General features: G+C 44.4%; 1 protein-coding gene across 4 annotated transcripts in view; it reads left to right on the forward strand.

The window, feature by feature from the left end:
• Positions 1-17,652, forward strand: part of LOC144121229 (uncharacterized) — a 37,343-nt gene extending 19,691 nt beyond the window's left edge. For 2 of the 4 annotated variants that reach the window (XM_077654328.1, XM_077654331.1), the window contains 3 exons: positions 3,030-3,397; positions 8,291-8,873; positions 10,768-17,652. In XM_077654328.1, the coding sequence (XP_077510454.1) occupies positions 3,030-3,397; positions 8,291-8,873; positions 10,768-11,108 (1,292 nt within the window). In that variant the 3' untranslated portion in view covers positions 11,109-17,652. Of the gene's footprint in view, positions 1-3,029; positions 3,398-8,290; positions 8,874-10,735 lie in introns of all 4 variants that reach the window. The other 2 variants (XM_077654330.1, XM_077654329.1) reach the window with 2 other exon arrangements.
• The last annotated feature ends 957 nt before the right edge of the window (positions 17,653-18,609 follow it).

The following is an 18,609-nucleotide window of genomic DNA, read 5'->3' on the forward strand; positions in this document are numbered from 1 at the left end:
GTCTGTGTCGATGCACTGCAGTTTAGCTGTGAAATTGGTGTGCGATGGCTACACGTGTATAGCTTTTTTTTTATCTTTCTTTTTGGTGAAAGCGTCTCTTTGTGATTAGAACACGGTAATCCATTGTTAGAGGCGGGCATCATTTTTTCCTCATTATTCCTTTAAGTGGCTGGAGGTTTATTCAAAAATCTGTTGCAGCTTTATAGTCAAGGCTTGTTTATTTCAACTCACTTAATTCCAACATCTCGTTATGGTTTGGTTCCATTGATATGAAGTGTTTAAAATGGCTCTGCTTAGTTCGTGCTCCGCATAGTACTGACAAATTTTTGGTTCCCTTGGAGTTCGAACTGTCAAGGGTGAACTATCTAGAGCTTGCTGTGAAGTGGAACCGTTGGGGTTAATTCCTGGGTAAATTGTGTGTGTGCTGTTGACACTGCCTCACCCTGCAGCCCTAGCTCACCAATAAGCTTTTCAGTAGATCGAGCCGCGCAAAGAAACATATATTTGTCCACGAGACATCTCTTATGACTCGCCACCGCTAGTGAGAAGGACGCTGTTTTCCAACTCAACGTAGAGGATTGCTTGTCGCTTGAAAGCCACGCTGTATTGTTGCTTAGGTTGCGGTGGCATCTTGGCGTCCACCGGGCAGAGACACAAACCACACACACCACTGCTAGTGACTGTCACCTCATTGAAGTGAAATGCAGAAATGGAAAAAAAGGCATGCAAAAATGCGCGGAAACGCTTCCACATGCTTGTGACTGGTCACGTGGTTTACCCTATTTACTCACATAATTTGCGCCTTCATGTAATTTGCGCACCCGTGATTTAATGCCCGGATTTAAAAAATATATATATTTTATTTTCTGCATATTTTACGCTTCCTGCTGCGCCAGACCAACAGTATGCACGCGGGTGCACGCAAGGAAGGATTGGGAATATTGGTGTGGCCGCGTCACCATGTACTTCTGGTAACGTCAGGCACCGGAAATCGAAACTACCGAACCATTGGTTGTCCTGCTTGCCGCTAGTCGGCTGGCCCAGCCCGCATACAACGCTGCCGTTTTATCACCTGTTTTCTCTATTTGTCTCTGACTGGTGGTTTCGCGCATTTATTGCTTTGAGCTGCACATTCCTGTTCAAATTCCTGCGCATCCAAATTCCTGTTTTTAAGCAGACTATCTTTTGCACCATGTCTGACAACTATTATATAGCATGTTCAAATTTAGCCTTTACCGATTTTTGTTTTAATGAAATGTGAAACGCCGTGCGCTAATGTCGCTATTGTACGTTGGTAATGCTGCCGGGCGGACACAAATCGGGGTAAAAATTGTCAGCGTAAATTCAGTAATTAACTGAAATTCATTAATTAACTTTTTATTGGCTGAAGGTAGCGTGCATATTTGTATTGAGAACTTAGAGCCACTTGCTTTTGAGGGCTATTCCATTTTGTACAATTTTAGTAGCGTGCCTGTGTCCTGAGATGGGCACGTCTAAAATTTCATCCCAGTTCGTCTAATTATGCATTCGAGACAGCGGCTCTTGGCGTGAAGCACCTTCCTCGTGTGGTGAAGCACCTCCCTTGTGTGACGCAGCTGTTGCGTATGGCACTCCGCCTCGCAAGAGTGTGCAGCGAGCGGCATCGCATCTTTCTACTGGCTGTAGAAGCAGTCGTATAAAGAATTAGCTCTCCCTTCTCGCCGACCGAACAGCGATTCATCGGTTTCAATTGCCAAGAAGGAAAACGCTGCCCCAGAACGAAAAGTCATCCGCGTCGCCACTCGCTGCACACTCTTGCGAGGTAAAGTGCCATACGCAACAGCTGCATCACACGAGGGAGGTGCTTCACGCCGAGAGCTGCTCTCTCGCATGCATAATTAGACGAACTGGGGCGAAATTTTAGACGTGCGTATCTCGGGACACAGGCGCGTTACTGAAATTATACAAAATGGAATAGCCCTCAAAAGCGACTGGCTTCAAGTTCTCAATATAAATATGCATGCTAACTTCAGGCAATAAAAAGTTCATTAATGAATTTTAGCTAATTACTGAATTTACGGGGACAATTATTACCCCAATTTGCGTCCGCCTGTCAGCATTACCAATGTGCAAAAACAACATTAGCGTACGGCATTTCACATTTAAAACAAAAATCAGTGAAGTCGTAATTTTGAACACGCTGTATAATTAGGCATGCATGGGGCATGATATTATCCGCGGCTCGATCAAAATTTATTTTCACCATGCACATAGGTCAACTTTATGAGTCCGTGTATAGGTTGACTACGATTATAAATTGAGCCCCCACCTTTGGAAGATCATTTGAGGAAAAAAACGTCTACTTATAATCGGCAATATGTGGTAATTCTTATTCGGTAGTAAAATAAATGACAGCTGCGCAGAACGTCCAGTCGTCAGATATAAAATTGACGCTGTTCTTGTTGTGTGGCATCGCAGCGTTCTGCTTCTTTTTTTTTTCCGTCTCTTAGCGCACTTTGCAACAATCGAGGTGAAGAAGTGCCCCGCAAATGCTGCAACGATAGTAGCTATGAAGACATCAGAGACAGTCACTGATCTGTGGCAGCTTTATAGGTGAAAAGTGAATGCTTATCAAATGAAGTGCACATCGCTGCCCATCGTCGCCCCGCCATCATAGTGTCTAGATTCCACCGAACTGTGAAGTATTTGAATAGCTTTTTATGAGAAAAGTTTCAGCTTCACTTCGTATTTTTTTTTTAGATGTTGCTACCTCTAGCGCCATTTTTCGAATTGCATGCTCACAATTCGCTCTATGATCATTGAAATTTGCTGTGTGGCAGCGGTGGCACATGACAGCCTTTGCTGTATATGCACAAATAAACTCAATAACTAACATTGAAGCAAATATAATGAGCCCAATAACTAACATTGAAGTTAATTTGGTTGCTTAAAACTAGTGTCAGCACTGATGATCTTACCGAGAGCTAGAAACATACTACTGCAGTCAGTTGAGGTTGAAGGCAACTTTTGGTTTTCTTCTCTGTTGGCAGGTAACTCTGAAAATGGCAAGCCTTCCATCCATCCCACAAATCACAAGTTTATTGACACAATAAATGGTACCACAAACAGCAGCAACAGTGTATGCGCCAGCAATGGTGGTGCTATCAGCAACATTATCTCCAGCATGGGTGCAGCGTTCACCACAGCTGGCCACACCACAACCAATAGCAACTGCGCTAGCACCCCAGTGATGGTCACCTGTGGCCGTGCTGCGGCACCCAGGGCATCTCCTGGAAAGGGCGTAGCCCCCATGGTGACACCGGTGCTGTCAGTGGCCAACAGCAGCAAGATGGTGGCGACACCAGCCTCTGCTTTGACAACCAGCACCAACCTGGCCAGCCTGGTGCCACAGCAACAGGTGTGTGTAGTGCTGTGAGGCAATGATGCTAACATGGGTTCATGTCATTTTCATGCCACTCGACTCTTTTCCAAAGGCACCCCTGTTAATTTCACTAAAGCTGGGAAAGGAATTGATACTTTTGTAAAAGTGCAGGTGGGATAAGCATCAGCACAGTCTTTTTCAGTGACAGCTGTTCGGTGCCCGTTCCTGGGTTTTGCATCATAGAGTCTGAAAAGGCACAACCAGTGGGTGGTTGCCACAGGAACCAATCGGAGCATAGTTTACCTGGAAGGAGGAGGATGATTGCCGTGGAAGGACAAGGGTATGGCAAGAGCGTAAGGCACAAAGTAGTGGTTGGTTGCTACGGGAACCACTCGGAGGGTAGTTATTTTGGAAGGAGAAGGGCATGACGAGAGCAAGGAATGCGTAACTGGAGGGTGGTTACCATGGAAACCATCCGAAGGGTTTTTACCGTGGATGGAGGAGGGAGAATATGGCGAGAACAAAGGAATGTAGTACTGTCCATCTGCGGCAGCTGTTGTATAATGCACTGCCTGAGGATGTCATCGGTGGCACCACGTGCCTAGAGCAGTGGACTGGAGAGGAGAGCTAGTCGAAATGTGAGTATGTATGGAAAACTAAAAAGAATTTTATAAATCGAGGCCTTCAGATGAACCGGGCATTTCTTCCGGTCTCTTGAACTCCGAGTGAATGAGGTTTTACTAGTCATCATGTTATTTTTTTCTGCCAGTCTTGTCATTTTATGGGTATTGTTTTGCATGACCTCATTACGTTTCGGATACTGTTATGCTGTCTAATCAAGTAGTATACATTTCTGTGCACATCATGTTTTTTGTACGGTACTAAGGCGGTCTAGTTTTGTTTATTTTAGTTGCAAATACCGTACACTATTTTGAAAAAAAAAAAGGGGCAACAACATTGCTTGTTAATCATTTTCTGAAGTTTCTTTTTTGTACAGAACAGATATTCGATTCGGTATTTGAAGCCATTTTTTCTTCATATTCGTATTCGATTCGTATTAGAAAATTCCAATATTCGCACACCCCTAACAAATACCTTTACAGCTGTCGCTGAATCTAGCATCAGACAGCGATAACCGCCCTGACAATTCTTTTTTTGTATGTTTGCTCTTAATGATGGCATTGCCACCTTTTGGCATGGCACCGTCTGAGGTGGCATAATTACACCACCATGCCACCACGTAATTACTTCACAGCGATGGCCTAGTGGTTTGAACATGTACTTACCTCCTATGTGGGAGGGAGGTGTGGGGATCAGTCCCCAGTGCTCTCAGGTACCCACCGGTTTCCAAGAGTACAGGCTTTCCCCTGGCCTGGTGCTTGGCTTCTTTTGGGTGAAATGCATGGAAAATAGGTCTTGACCCCGCCTTGAATAGACAGATACCTTCTGCCATGGTGCTGCTTGGAAAAAGCTGCCCTTGCACCATTAAAATTCATCATCATATCATGTGAACACTTGTTTTGAATACGTAATATGTTAGAATTTTAACGCGACAGTGTTAAAGGCCTCGTCCAGAAAATCCGGTGTCGGTGTTGTGAGCGAAAAGTCACTAATATGCCTCTGGCAGGTGGTGCCCAGAGAGCGACCTAGAAGGCAGGTGGGTCACCTAGGTCACGTGACCTTGCGGGCATCATCAAAACCTGCCCGATGGATAGTGAGCAAACTGCCCACCGTGGCAGCTGGCAGATAAATTAATGATTGGTTGCTCGAGAAAAGCAACCTGGGCTACACAAGGCCCACCGCTGTGAGCACCTGCCATCGCAGGGCAGTGGTGCATTGCTTAACCGGTGCGTCACTGCGCCAGGAGGGGTATGAGGGTTCCCAGGGATCTATGAATGTAAAGTATAGAATGACCTTCTGCATATGTGGGAATTAACTCATTACGCTATCGCGTCATAACCTTAATGCGGAGCTTAAGTGACCCCTCCAGTTTTTACAGTAACAACTGTTAAAGGCCTGTTCCCTGGGTTTTGTGTCATCGTTGTTGTAGCAGTATTAGGCTTAGCCGGAGGGTGGTAACCATCGGGAAAGAGGAGGAGGGTTGCACTGATGTCACTGTTAATATCACTGGAAAGCGTCATGGCAATGCGTCTCTCTCAAGTGGTCCGAACCGAGTGGCATCATGAAGTATTCTCTTCATAAAAATTTTAATGCTTGTCGAAGCAGTGAGTAGTCAGTTTTGTCTCTTTTACTGTGACAGCTGTTAAAAGGCTGTTCCCCAGTTTTAGCATCATACAGCAAAATCTCGTTACTACGAACATCAGATTAACGAAATTTTCAGATTTACGATTTTTTTTAAATTCCTGCCAAAATTCTTATATTTTCAATGTAAAAAACTTTCAGTACTACGAATTTCAGATTACCGAATGTTTCAGAATAACGTATGTAATTTAATCTCGCAGTCGTCGCAGTGTCACCATGTTGACAGCGAACGGTAGGATCTGCAAAGTTATCGGCGCTGTGATTGTGTTGTGCATTAGCTTTTCTGACAATGAGTCCTCCTGGCCCCCGCGTTAAAAAGAAGCGACGCCAGTTTTCGCTTAAAGAAAAAGCGGACATTCTGTCTCTTTTACTGTGACATCTGTTAAAAGGCTGTTCCCCAGTTTTAGCATCATACAGCAAAATCTCGTTACTACGAACATCAGATTAACGAAATTTTCAGATTTACGATTTTTTTTTAAATTCCTGCCAAAATTCCTATATTTTCAATGTAAAAAACTTTCAGTACTACGAATTTCAGATTACCGAATATTTCAGAATAACGTATGTAATTTAATCTCGCAATCGTCGCAGTGCCACCATGTTGACAGCGAACGGTAGGATCTGCAAAGTTATCGGCGCTGTGATTGTGTTGTGCATTAGCTTTGCTGACAATGAGTCCTCCTGGCCCCTGCGTTAAAAAGAAGCGACGCCAGTTTTCGCTTAAAGAAAAAGCGGACATTCTGTCGCAGCTGTTATGCTGGAAAAAAGCCGTCAACAATGGCAACGATGCTCAAAGATCGGGACAAGATCATAAAACAACATCGAGAGTCGCAGCTGGCTCCCTCAAGAAAACGTCTGCGGCTGGGCAACTACCGTGGACAACGACTTATGTGGACAGCAACTTTCCAATTATGTGGACAGCGACAGCGCAGCGGCTACATCCGCGGATCTCACCACCGAAGACATCGTGAATCAAGTGCGTGAGCAAGAAGAATGTAGTAGCGACGAAGACGATGCCGACACTGAATCAGCGCAAGAAGAGGAAGAGATTGTTTCCGGCTCGGACTTCCTATGGTGACTTCCAATCGCAGAGTTCGAGCACTTCTGGAGCAACGTTTCCTGCTCTATTTGGAGGAAATGTATTCCAGACACAGATCTGAGGTACGGATCGCGTCTTCCAATCGTAGACAGGGAGCGGTTGCCGAGCCGAGATAGCTCCGTGGAGCAGTTGGGACTGCTCCACCGTGCTCCACCGAAATCGGTGGATCCGACCGGAAGTTTGCGTGACGTTCTTTTTCAGCAGCGCCCTACACGCTCTGGCCAGAGCAAGTGTATTCCAATCGCAATTTCAGGTCGGGCGCTCTGCACCGGATTCAGGCGCTCTGTCACATAGCGTGCAGACCGCTCCAGGCCTGAGATTGGAATTCACCACTAGTCTTTCTAGAGAAGACCCTATCATCCCTCGGGCGCTGCAAAGATGTCCCCGATGACGTGCACAGGAAGGTCGAGGGTGTGGAGGCCTTGGTCCTGCAGCGCTTGTCGTCTACTCGCCAGAAGAAGATAACAGACTTCTTCAAGCAATAAATTGTACTTAAACTGTGCCCAGTGTTATCATTTATTATTTACTTACCAACACGTAAATCTGCGGCAAAGGTACGTAATTTTAGTTATTGTGATGCATTACTGACATGAAAATAATGGTTTTTTCAGTACTACGATATTTCAAAACAACGAATTAAATTCGGCGGTCCCGTGAAGTTCGTTGTAACGAGATTCTACTGTAGTCGGTACAGTAGTGCCATCGCAAGACACTCGACTGAGTGGCCCAAACTGAGGGATGTCACGCGTGACGGTGTAGTTCTTCTCGCGCATAACTCCCCCTACTGCTGTGACCACTTCCCAGAACACATGCATAGATCTCGTCTTTCAGAATCGGGCATTAGTCCAACACCTTGAGCACATCTGCCACTTCTCAATTCACAAGGCTTCCTTCATGACTGTTAAGGACTGGGAGAGAAGGGCTACTTAAAGAGCAAGTATGTCTGAAAAATAAATAATAACTTTTGGCATATAACGCTTTCCTCCGAGCTAAGCTCGAGTGGGCCTTTGTCATTTGGGATTCGCACACAGAACTTGGTAGATGATCTGTGCGATTGAGGTGGCAGAGTATGCGTTAGCATTAGTGTTTGAGGGGATTTCCCTCTCCTCTTTACCACCACTTGCCTCCCACCCTCTCTTCATCTGCACTCCCACTCTTCCTCTCCCCCCCCCCCCCCCCCTCTCCTCTGAAAGTGGAAGAGGATTTCCCTGTTTCCACTTTGGCACCTGCCAACCGAGGCTTCTGACGGATGTATGGACAGACGGACAATATTTCCAACATATGGTTTTAATGCAAATGCATTAAAAGAGTGGTCGATAAGTTTACAGATATGCATGTCGCTCTGAAATTTTTGCCTCAATATATTGTGAAATGAAAATTCGCTGAATCTCATGTTACACAGTGGTAACCGCCGTGTCAACTTTTGCACTTGAGGTTATAAGGCATTGTGTGTATGCGGTTGCAAGCTTTTGTTTTTGTGTAATTGTTTCATGTAGCTGCACTTACTACCATGTGAAGCATTCTGTTCAGTACTTATTTGTGCTAATCTTTGTTGTCCGAATGGCCAGTCACAGGTGACCACACCAGTAAGCCTAGGCCTTGTTTCTCCAAACCCGACCACTGGGAGTGGTGCTGCTGCCATGGCCCCAGGCATCCCAGCAGGTGCAGTGCAAGTGGTAGCCAGCCCAAGCGGCACAGTGAAAGTGATTGGTGTGACAGCAACTGCAGGCGGGCCGTCAGCAGGTGCACCCGCTGCTGCAACTTCAGGTACTGGTGGCAGCACCACCCCCTTGGTGGCCTTGGCCGTGGCGGCTTCCACAGCAGCAGGGCCGATGGTGGCACAGCCAACGACAGCCAAGTCACTGGTGCGTGTGGCGACTACTGCAGCCACAGGTGTTGGCAGGCCAGCCACGGCGACAGGCTCTGCGCCGGTCACCTTGGTGACAGCGGCCAAGTCGTTGTTTCTTGGTGGACCACAAGGGGGAGTTGCCGCTGCGACAGTGGGAAACATGGGTTCAAACCCGCAGCCTGTTGTGGCAGTGGCCGGGCCACCTGCGGCCGCTGTTGTGACAACACCAACCATACGACGGGGCTTGCCACAGATCCTGACACCACGGGTTTCTGGCACCACAGTGCTGTCCAGTTCTGCAGGTAAATGTCTGGTGCTGTGCTGTTGCAGGTGCTTATTTGTTTATTTTTGACTCCTAAGCAAAATATTTTTCAACCTGGTGCTCATCTAGCATTTTATAATGAATACCTTATACACTCGTGTGAGGGTGGCCCCGATGTAAGGGTTGCATCCTTAACTTGGCAGACAGTAATTAAAAAATAATAATAAATAAAGTCAGCCAGAATAATTGCTTCATGTGTGCATAATTTTGCCAACATGGTAACATACTTTGGGAGCTGGCAGACGGGAACTGCCGGCGGCACTCTTTGCGACAACGTACGCATTGTCCCACACGCTATACTCTACTTGGAACCGTGAAACCGTGAACAAGCAGTGCCTCAGCGCTTTTAACTCTTTTGTGCGCTCAGCGTATGCACCAGAAATGATAAAACGTTATGCTATGCAAAAACTAGAATGGGGAGTACCCATGCTAACGGCACATTTCCTTGCGACGACGCACTCTACATTCGCCCAGTGTCGCTATGCCTAGCTTGCTTTACATTGAAGCCGCTGCGAAAGTGCTTTGAATCCTCTAAAAGGTCCTAGCAGTGTCACCAATTTACCAGCGTGCAATAACCCCACATTAAAATAAACGTATAATTGATTTCTACAAGGCCTTCGACAGTGAAGCATGCGGAAAAGCAGGCCAGGTGAATGCTACCTCACACTGATGACGGCCGTGGGTCATGTGTGGCGCGCTGCTCCGAACCATTGACCAAGGCATCATTACTGTCTATCGAGTGCCAGATCTTTGGAGAATCTTGAGCTTAACTTCGAATCACGTGATGTTTTCCAGTAAATTGATCTAGCAACTTGTTTTGCTTTATGTGGTTAATTTGCGCCTTTCGTTGGGTGCGTGCTCTATCGTCTATACCTTCAATGCTTTATGTATTTGAAGGATTCGCTGGGACTGCTCTGCCTCATCATAAAAATTTGTGGCGTGGCATAATAAAGAGACGCATAACAAGGGCTCCGCCGTAGTCGGAAAAATTTTATAAAATGTGCCAGTCCCATGTAAGGGCCGCACCCCATCAAAACCGCGGAAAAAAGTGTGGCCCTTACACTGGCATTTTCGGTAACAGTTTATTTTCTGAAAGTACACATTTGACATGTGAAGACCTTGATTCCTAATTTATGCTCTCGAGAATTTAACCTTCCTTGCTCTCTACCTACTGTTGCAGTCTACAGTAGTCAGATGCTACACAAGAATGCGGTGGCAAATGCCCTTCAAAGGAGGCCCCGCAGCCAGTAGTGTTGACAAAGTGTCACGGCATTGTGATTAATCCCCTTGCACTGGCCAGCCACCTGTGGTGTCACTCTAGCCAGTGCAAGGGAATGAACCATGACAATGTAACTGTTTGATACCATTGGCTAGAGCAGGGGTTCTCATACTGTGTTTCGTTGGAGGGTTCCTTGGGATGCATTTTGGGTTCCCCAAGTCTGAGTTCATGCATGCCTCAACCTCCACCTTTCCTTTGTGCAATTTATTTTGGGACTAATAATCCTGTATAATAGCCTATAGTAGACTGTTCCACTCTACAACCAGTCAGTGTTAAAGGAATTTGGGCATTTTTTAAGGGGCTTTCTGTCAAGCCGAGACACGCAAGGTTCCCTAGCTCCTTCTAAGTGCTATTTGGGTTTCTCAACACATAAAGAAAAGATGGCGAACCCCTGGGCTAGAGGGCCTCGTTTGCGGGGCATTTGCCATTGTGTTCTTGAGTTGTATCTGACTCTAGCTTAGAGGTGCAGTTGAATATTCTGATCTACACTTTAACAGGATCTTAACTGCTGTAACTTTGTATTGAGTCTTATCTCACAACTGTTGCTCATTGCTTTGGTACAGAGGTGCCATTTCTTCCTTTTCTGGTGATGCAGTGGGCACCCTGAAACCTGTGCGGGGCAGTAGCCCTGCACTCTCCCAGCTGGCAGCTCACGTGACCCATGTCGCCGCAGCAACTGCACCCACGGGGCAGATTCCACTCATGGCACCCATTTCAGTTGTGGGACACCTGCCTACCCTGCTGAGCCAGCAGTTCCTCTCGCCAGGGCTCGGTCCTCTTGCGGCAGCCGCTGCCACAGCCGGTAGCAACAGCCACCATCACCATCACCACCACCATGCCGGTGCCACCGCAGTGGTCAAGCCCCTTGTTGTCGTCAGCCTTCCCAATGTGGTGGCCCAGCCAGCCACCTCCTCTAGCGTTGGCACAGCCCAGTGACACCCCCCTATTTGACAGTGACATCTCTCATTGGCAGCACTCGCTCCCATCTTTCTCTCGGTATTTTTCCTTTTTTTTTTTTGTAGTCTCGGCCCCTGCCACTCATGTGCACTCGCTTCACCACTGGCGTGTTGTGTTGCCTTCCCAAAGAAAACACCATTCACAAGTTACCACAATGGCTTGGTGCTGCAGCAGAGCACATCTCTCGTTTCCACAGTACCATCTTGGCAGAAAAATGCTTTTCCCAGCCAATGCATGTGTCTATGACGAAGTAGAAAAAAGGCTGTTGTCGTGTATGTATTGTTGTATAGTCCTTACATGGTCGTTTTCCTACCTGACTTCACCATTCTTCTCTCTGTGCTTTCAAACTGCATGCTGGCTTGGTTTCCTCGTGTTCGGCTTTGCTGTTGTTATGGCAAGTGCAGTAGGCATACCCTTGCACTCCCTGCCAGTCATGTCACGGATGCAAAACAAGCAAACAAAAGAACACAGAACGAGAGTGCTGTCTCAGAGAATTTGCTTCTCTTGTGTTAGGGATGTCTGCTGACTAGGCTGCATGTTAACAGGGCTGCTTGTAGTTTAGTAAGGGGGACCCGTGCTGCAGTACAGAGACTGATTTGAAGTCCCTGCAAGGAGACAGCCACATGAAGGGGCTGTTCCCAAGGTAACTCTTCTTTTCTTCTTTATCACTCTTTCCCTTTGTGCTATTTTCATATACATTTAGCTCTCGCCTTGTATGCATTCAGTTTGTTTACTAAAACCCTTTTACCATGCAGAATCATCTCTGCAAAACAGCTTGCGCAGCGTATTCCCCTTCCCTCAGCTCTCTGGGGGGGTACTGAGCAGCACACCCTTAGCATTTGATTGGAAACATGCTGGTTCATAATTATGCTCATAACATACTTGTTACTGCTATCCAAGCTGACGCACATGCAGCAATTAGGTAGCGTCTCATCGTTTTTCCCATTGCTCATTAACAGCATTGATGACTTGCAACATGGCATCCTTCTTCTCTCTCAAAAATTTGCTGTACCCGTAAAGGTCACTCTCCTTATTGTCAGCATTTGAGGAGCACCTGCAGTTTTGCTCTGAATCAGCTCTTTGAGCTGAAGAATTAGATTGTTTCAGTTGTGCTTCTAGTGCGTAGTAAAGTTACACATGTCATTTCAGTTTGAACTGTTGTCATAGGCAGTGGGCAGGTGATGACCTTGTGCACACATCCAGTGTTTCCTGATGTGAGCACAGTCTTTTCAGATAGTCTTTTTCCTCCCTACCTATGTTCTCTGAGCATGGGAAACCTGGGCCTCTTTGTCACTTAATGAAATCCACGGTGGTCGATGCTTTGCGGAGTCCGCCTCGCTTTCTGTTTCTTGCCTTAACAAATACACCCACGAAGAAGTTTCTAGTGGTGTGACTAGCTGAACGTCCTGGCAAATCATGTGTCTTCCTGTCCGGTATAAATGATGCGCTTTCACTTTTTGCTGCTTTTGAGTATTCATTCCAGTGCTAAAGCTACCAGATCAGAAAGCTGCCTTCCCGTGTACTGTGCTCACATGCCTTTTTTCAGTGTGCCACCACCCTTTATCTGTTCACTTCCATCCGCTTTCTGCTTTCTTTGTAGAAAACCTCGTCACACTAGAGCAGAGTGGTGTTGTGGTTCCTCTACATGCTTCCCTCACTACTTCCTCTTTCGTGCATGTTCTTTTTTGCACATAATGCATGGTTTGAGGAGCAGGCAGATGCCTTGCTGGATGTATTGGTTGTGAGTGTAGGCTTTTAAATGCCTTCATTTCATTCGTGCATTTTGTACTCTTTTCACGCTGCTGGTTTCCCAAAGTCGAGCATGCTTTACCAAGCCACTCTGCATGTAGTCATGATTACTTTGAGATTTCAAGGTTGCTTACTGCCAGGGCAGCAGAGTGAAAAGAAGAGGTCCTATCAAGTCCAGTGCGGGGTTCCATCCCTTGGGCCACTGAGGCAGCCTGAAATCATTTAGAAGCACTGTCACTTTTGAAGTGAAGCAAATTCACTCTTGTTATGTAGACGTAGGAGCAGTGCTCCGAAGCAAAGATCTCCGTGGGGTCCAAAGAGAGTTTACTGTGGTGATGTGTATACATAAACGTGGACAAGTGGCATCAAATGTGCTGTGACTTATGTGCGCTATTTATTTTTTTTTTATGCTTGGACATGTCGATTCTAGTAGCCTCATGCAGCTCCAGTTATCGGCACAAGCAGGAAGGCGTTTGCTTTTGAAAAGTGGAATTTAGCTCATTTCGTTTTCTTTGCTCCTAGATTATTTTCTTTCTTTTTTGTCAGCTATATTGCATTTTTGGTACCTGATTAAGTGAGGGTTAAGACAAAACTTTTTGCAATTTTTTTCTTTCTTGTTTTGTTGTTGTTTAGCTTCTTTTTTAATTAGTTGCAGTATTGATATTTTGCTTTCTTTTTTTTTCCAAAAAGTGATTTAATCTGAATTTTTGCTCCTTTGTTTATACTTATTATTTGGTGGCAGTGCATTGAGGAGAGCAATTCGTTCCTGGTTTTATACAATTCCAGTGATTTCTAGTGGCTATTTATGTTCCTGTTGGCTTATAATTGGTACCTATCACTAACGCTTAAGCTGGGAACCACTGAAAGGCTTAAAGGATGCCTATGGTATTACTGCATGCATTGCTGTTTGTGGTGCCTGTTAAAATAATCTGACCTTGATCAAATGGATCAAATAAGTTGGTTTATAGGACCAAAAGTAGACCTAATGGAATTGCGTTAGTTCTAACGGACATAGTCCATGCAATGTTTAGGGCTGCTTCAAGCACTGCAAATTACTGCAACAAATAGACTCGTTGAGTTTCTCCTCATCTTGCACCTCTTTACGGCCTGCACAGTGACACTGCACATGACACGTACCTTGTCACGTGCTCCATCAAAGTTTCTTAGTGTGAGTGCATTTGTCAGAGGCTACTGAGGTCAAGAGTTCACAAGTTGGCAGCACTTGTAAAATAGTAGCTGCATGTAGCGTATTTAACCCAAAAGGAAACAGAATAATTAGGCCTGCATTTTTTTGTCTTTCCTCTTTGTCTGACTTGGTATGACTGCTTGTGCAAGACTGTGAGGTAAACAGGCAGAGGCACGAGACGTGGACTTACTGCTCACTGAAAAGTCCAAATGAGGATCCGTGTATGTTGTGCTGGTCGTGGACATGTAGAAATGTTGACTGGATGACGGGTCTCTCGTGGTGGTGAATTTGTGAATCTTTATGATGTCAGCCATTTTCATAGTTTCGTTTCCTGAGTGTTTGGTTCGGGTGTTATGTGTGATGGCAGTCCTGATAAATGTTTGCAGCTGAAGAAGTGCAGAATGAAAAAAAAAGGAAGGGGTGAAAAGGAAGAAGCGGACTAGAACAAACAGCTGCTCTTTGTTTTCAAATGTATCTTTGTTTTTGTACCTGTCTTGCATTTTGCTCCCTGGATGCACGCTGACTTCGACAGTCCATCTTTTGTTCCTAATGAAATGTTCTTTACTTAAATGTAACCTATATCTTTTTTTTTTTCTCACATGTTTTGTTTTCACCTCAAGAGCACCATTGTAAATGAATCAATGTCTTAAAATGTAATTTTTCTTCAAATGTGCCTCGGAAAAATGTCATTTTGGAATTGCACGTTTAGTGTCATGACGAGCATGTGCTAAATGTAAAATGTCTGTGATTGAGATTGCCGTTAAATCATTTAAAAATTACTCGGACTCTGGGAATGAAATATTGGCGTGCACATGGTGTAGGCACGTTTTTGACGTACTGGGCACTTTCCGAGTGCAGATTGGACAAGTGCCAGATTTCATTTGTGGTGGTATGCTTTGCCGACTTTTTCACACTAATGCTGACCATTTGAAACCTAGCATTCAAGTGACCCTTAGTTTTGTTGACTGTCTAAATTCATTGAAAGAACAGCTAGACAGCAGGAAATTATCTATGTTTCTGTTTCAACACCCTGACGAGCATAGACATGCATGTTTCAGTATTAATGCTTGCTGTTTTTTAGCATTAGGTGAGGGTTACCTGCAGCATTTTCTGACTGTTCAAATTGAAAATGCTAGCAGGTGTGGGTGCCGTGCAGTTTTTTGCCACCTGATCGTTTTTCTATCCTTCTCGTTCATTATCTTACCCTTTTCCCTGTGCACTGCTTACGCTGTGAACGACGGACAAGAATTTGGAAAAATTTTGAACAGCTTCACACAATCGCTTTTTTGTTATCAACAATGTGCTTTACCAAGATACGCTGCAAGAAGCAAAATGCTTCTGGCTCTCATCTGCTGTTTCACCTCTCCTCTCATGCATTGTATAATTTATTGTGTGCTTTATTATTACTTTTTTGTTTCTGGCATCTATACATGTATATGTAGATAATGCATAATTTATTCTGTATGAATGTGAAACGCTGGCTGTGAACTGCTTAATCCAAAAAGGCACCATGATGCTGGCGTGGCATTGCTTCTTCACATTTTTATTCCTCTGTTCTTGCAGTACATTGAGGAAAAGGATCTGGTTGTAACGCATGCCTTGCTTTTCATGCTTTGTTTTTAGTTTTTGTTGTAAATGATCGTCAAATTTCCCTGCTTCAGTTTCTTTCTATGCACATTAAAACTTTTTAGAAGCTGGTATGTTAAGGTGTTGAATTCGAAGAGGTGCTCAGTTTAATTGAAGTTTTTGCAAAGTGAGGAGTGATTGAGGTAGGAGGATTGATTTTTATGTTCTTGTTGTATAGCACAGTTGTGACATAACTGTTCAGCGTTATTTTGAGTGTAGACATGTGCGCATAAGTGGTGGCAGTTGCAGTTTTTCTGTGGAAAGAGCTGTGCCTGATGGAACTGTGGGGGAGGGCAGGCCAGCATATTAGGCAAGGTGGACTGTGCACATTCCGACAAAAGGCATGCGCCGTCAAATAGGCTGATGTGCACTTTTGCCACCGTTTGCGTCATCTCTCTACTTTCACACATGCCTGTACATTGGTACTGGCAGGCCTGATGAGCCTGAAATGCTGGAGAGTTTTTCTTTTTCTTAAATTTTTCATCTATTTCGAGTGGATTGCAAATTGTATGCAGAAACGGCTACTACCTTTTCGTTCAGAGCACAGCCCCGGTGTTTCTCTTGTGTGCATGAAAGGAGTTGCAGTTCAGTGTTTGCATAAAAAAAAAACTTGTACTTATTTTGTAGTTCTAAGAGTTTTACGTGCATGAGCTGTGGTATAATGAAAGATATCATGGAAAGAAACTGAGTGGGCAAGAAAGCTGTTTGTAGTGAAATCGGTATGACAAAACTGCTGCCCGTGAGCTCATGCATATATGACGACCCTGGCAAGGCATTGTAAAGTAGCACATGATCCTAAGAACTTGTATAAAGCTGACACTGTTTGTGTGGTATTTGTTGTATAATGACTGAATGATAATCGTACTGCTCACTTCATCTTTGTTAATTTTCTTTTTGCTGTTTTCTTTCCTCCAGCATGTGTTTTTCATTGCTTTAGTACTAATTGATCTTTCCGCTGTTTTTGAGCGGATATGCTAACACGCTTTTTTGATTAGCCTTGGCTTAACCATTCCTTCAGTGACTATCTTGGAGCCACGTTTCAGTGCGTTAAGTAGTTTTCAAAGGGTCATGGTTTCATGTTACTGTGACCTGACAGACTTGGCTCTGGAAAAGAAAATTTCTGTGCAGAATCCGAATGTACAGGTGCAAAAGAGCCACTGCACGGTTGTCTATAGTGATACCAAGCAGTTTAAGGTCTGATTGTATCAGCTAGCTGACAGATAGTCGTGACCTGTCATCTAGCCACAGCTGTCTTAGCATTGGCGCTTGTGCTTTCTAGGAATCCGCTTTTGGATTGTTCGAATGTCAGTGAAGCCGAGTGTGGTGAGCAGAAAGGGAGTGAGAATGCTCTCTGTGTGTCTTGCTAGACTCTCACTTGTCCATGTTTTACACCTGGTGTCACTTGACCCGACACTTGCGGCTTGGGGAGCAGAAGTCTGAAACTATCCCCTGCCGTGAATGTGTCAGGACTGTAAATTAATTTTTTTCCTTGTTGACTACTCTGTCGCTTCCCGTGATGGGAGCATTGTTGAAAAAAGTTTAAAAAAAAAAAGTATGTATGTCATCTTCATCTCCATCCCACATGAACACACCTCCTTTCCATATTTCCAAAGGAGCAATATTAAGTTATTGCAACTCTGCTGTAAGATATATCTTTTGCGATGTGTGTGTGTGCGCTTGAAGTAATCATTGGTGTGGTATGTGTTTGTTGTGTGAGAGCAGAATTTCTCTGTGCTTTTCTTTTTGTCAGCTGAGAGTGTAACTTATTTGTCATCATTCGATCGCCTAATATTTTTTGTCAGAAGATGGCATGCATTGTTAGGTTATTTATGGATGCAAACCATGTTTGTTTGGCTGTACTTTTTTTTTGCAAATGGGTATTGTACACACATACATTTGTGTAGATGAATGTTGACATTCCATGTACATATTTGTGTAATATAAAAATGCTTTGTTTACCATATCACTGAGTCCTAGGTTTCTTCATTGTTGTAATGTAGCAACAGTGCTCGGCTAGTAAGGGTTGAAATGCTTGGAAAATGGGTCTTTGACCCCACCTTGAGTAATCGAAAATACCTTGTGCTGTGGCGCTCTTTGGCCATAGACGCCCTTGCGCCATAAAAATCGATAATAATCAAAAATAGAAAGCTCAATTTAGTGGATTTCTTCTGCCTCTTTGCTCAGTTACATTTGAAAACTCTGGGTAGTGTCAAAAAGTTATGCTTCATTTCTTTCATTTCCTTTTTTTTATAATTGGGCACATTTCTAATCTAATTTGCATGAAATACTAGCATTCTGGCTCAAGTCATTGTTTTGTGCTTTATTTTATCTTAAATATTGGCATAAACTGCATGAGGTGGCAGCCTGCCGAACAAACTGCTTTTTTTTTCGTGGGCTTTACTAGAAGCATTTTTTGTTTCATAGTAAGCTTGCCAAATGAAATTGTTGCCTATACGGATTGAAAACCAGGAAGGGCAAGTGACTTAACAGAGTAGAAAGAGCCTCACATCATTTGCTACTGCAGCCCCATCTAGAACATTAGTGTTCCTTTGCTGATAGGGGGGAGTGGTTGCAAAATAATAGTTAAACTGCAAAAAAACTGATTCTCATGCAGTTGTTTATTTCTACTGGGTGATATGGCAGCTGTCAACATAGATCAAGAATGCTATGATGGCTCACTGGCGAAAAAGCTTTTTTTTTTTTTTTTTGCTCGCATGTTGCTGGTACTAACAGCATACAAATGCAGGGTCATCTGTATGTTTCCTTTACGTCGACCATATAAGGAGGCGTGAATCATCGGTGAATTTCTTTAGAAAGGAGAAATTTGAGTAAAGCTGCTAATTTAAACTGAAAAATATGTGAAGTTATCATGGTAAGGGTACGGGCTTTGCGTAGTGCATAAGTGCCAGTTTTGTATGT

This window comes from Amblyomma americanum, chromosome 2 (genome assembly GCF_052857255.1).
Source record: "Amblyomma americanum isolate KBUSLIRL-KWMA chromosome 2, ASM5285725v1, whole genome shotgun sequence".
Taxonomy (NCBI): Eukaryota; Metazoa; Arthropoda; class Arachnida; order Ixodida; family Ixodidae; genus Amblyomma; species Amblyomma americanum.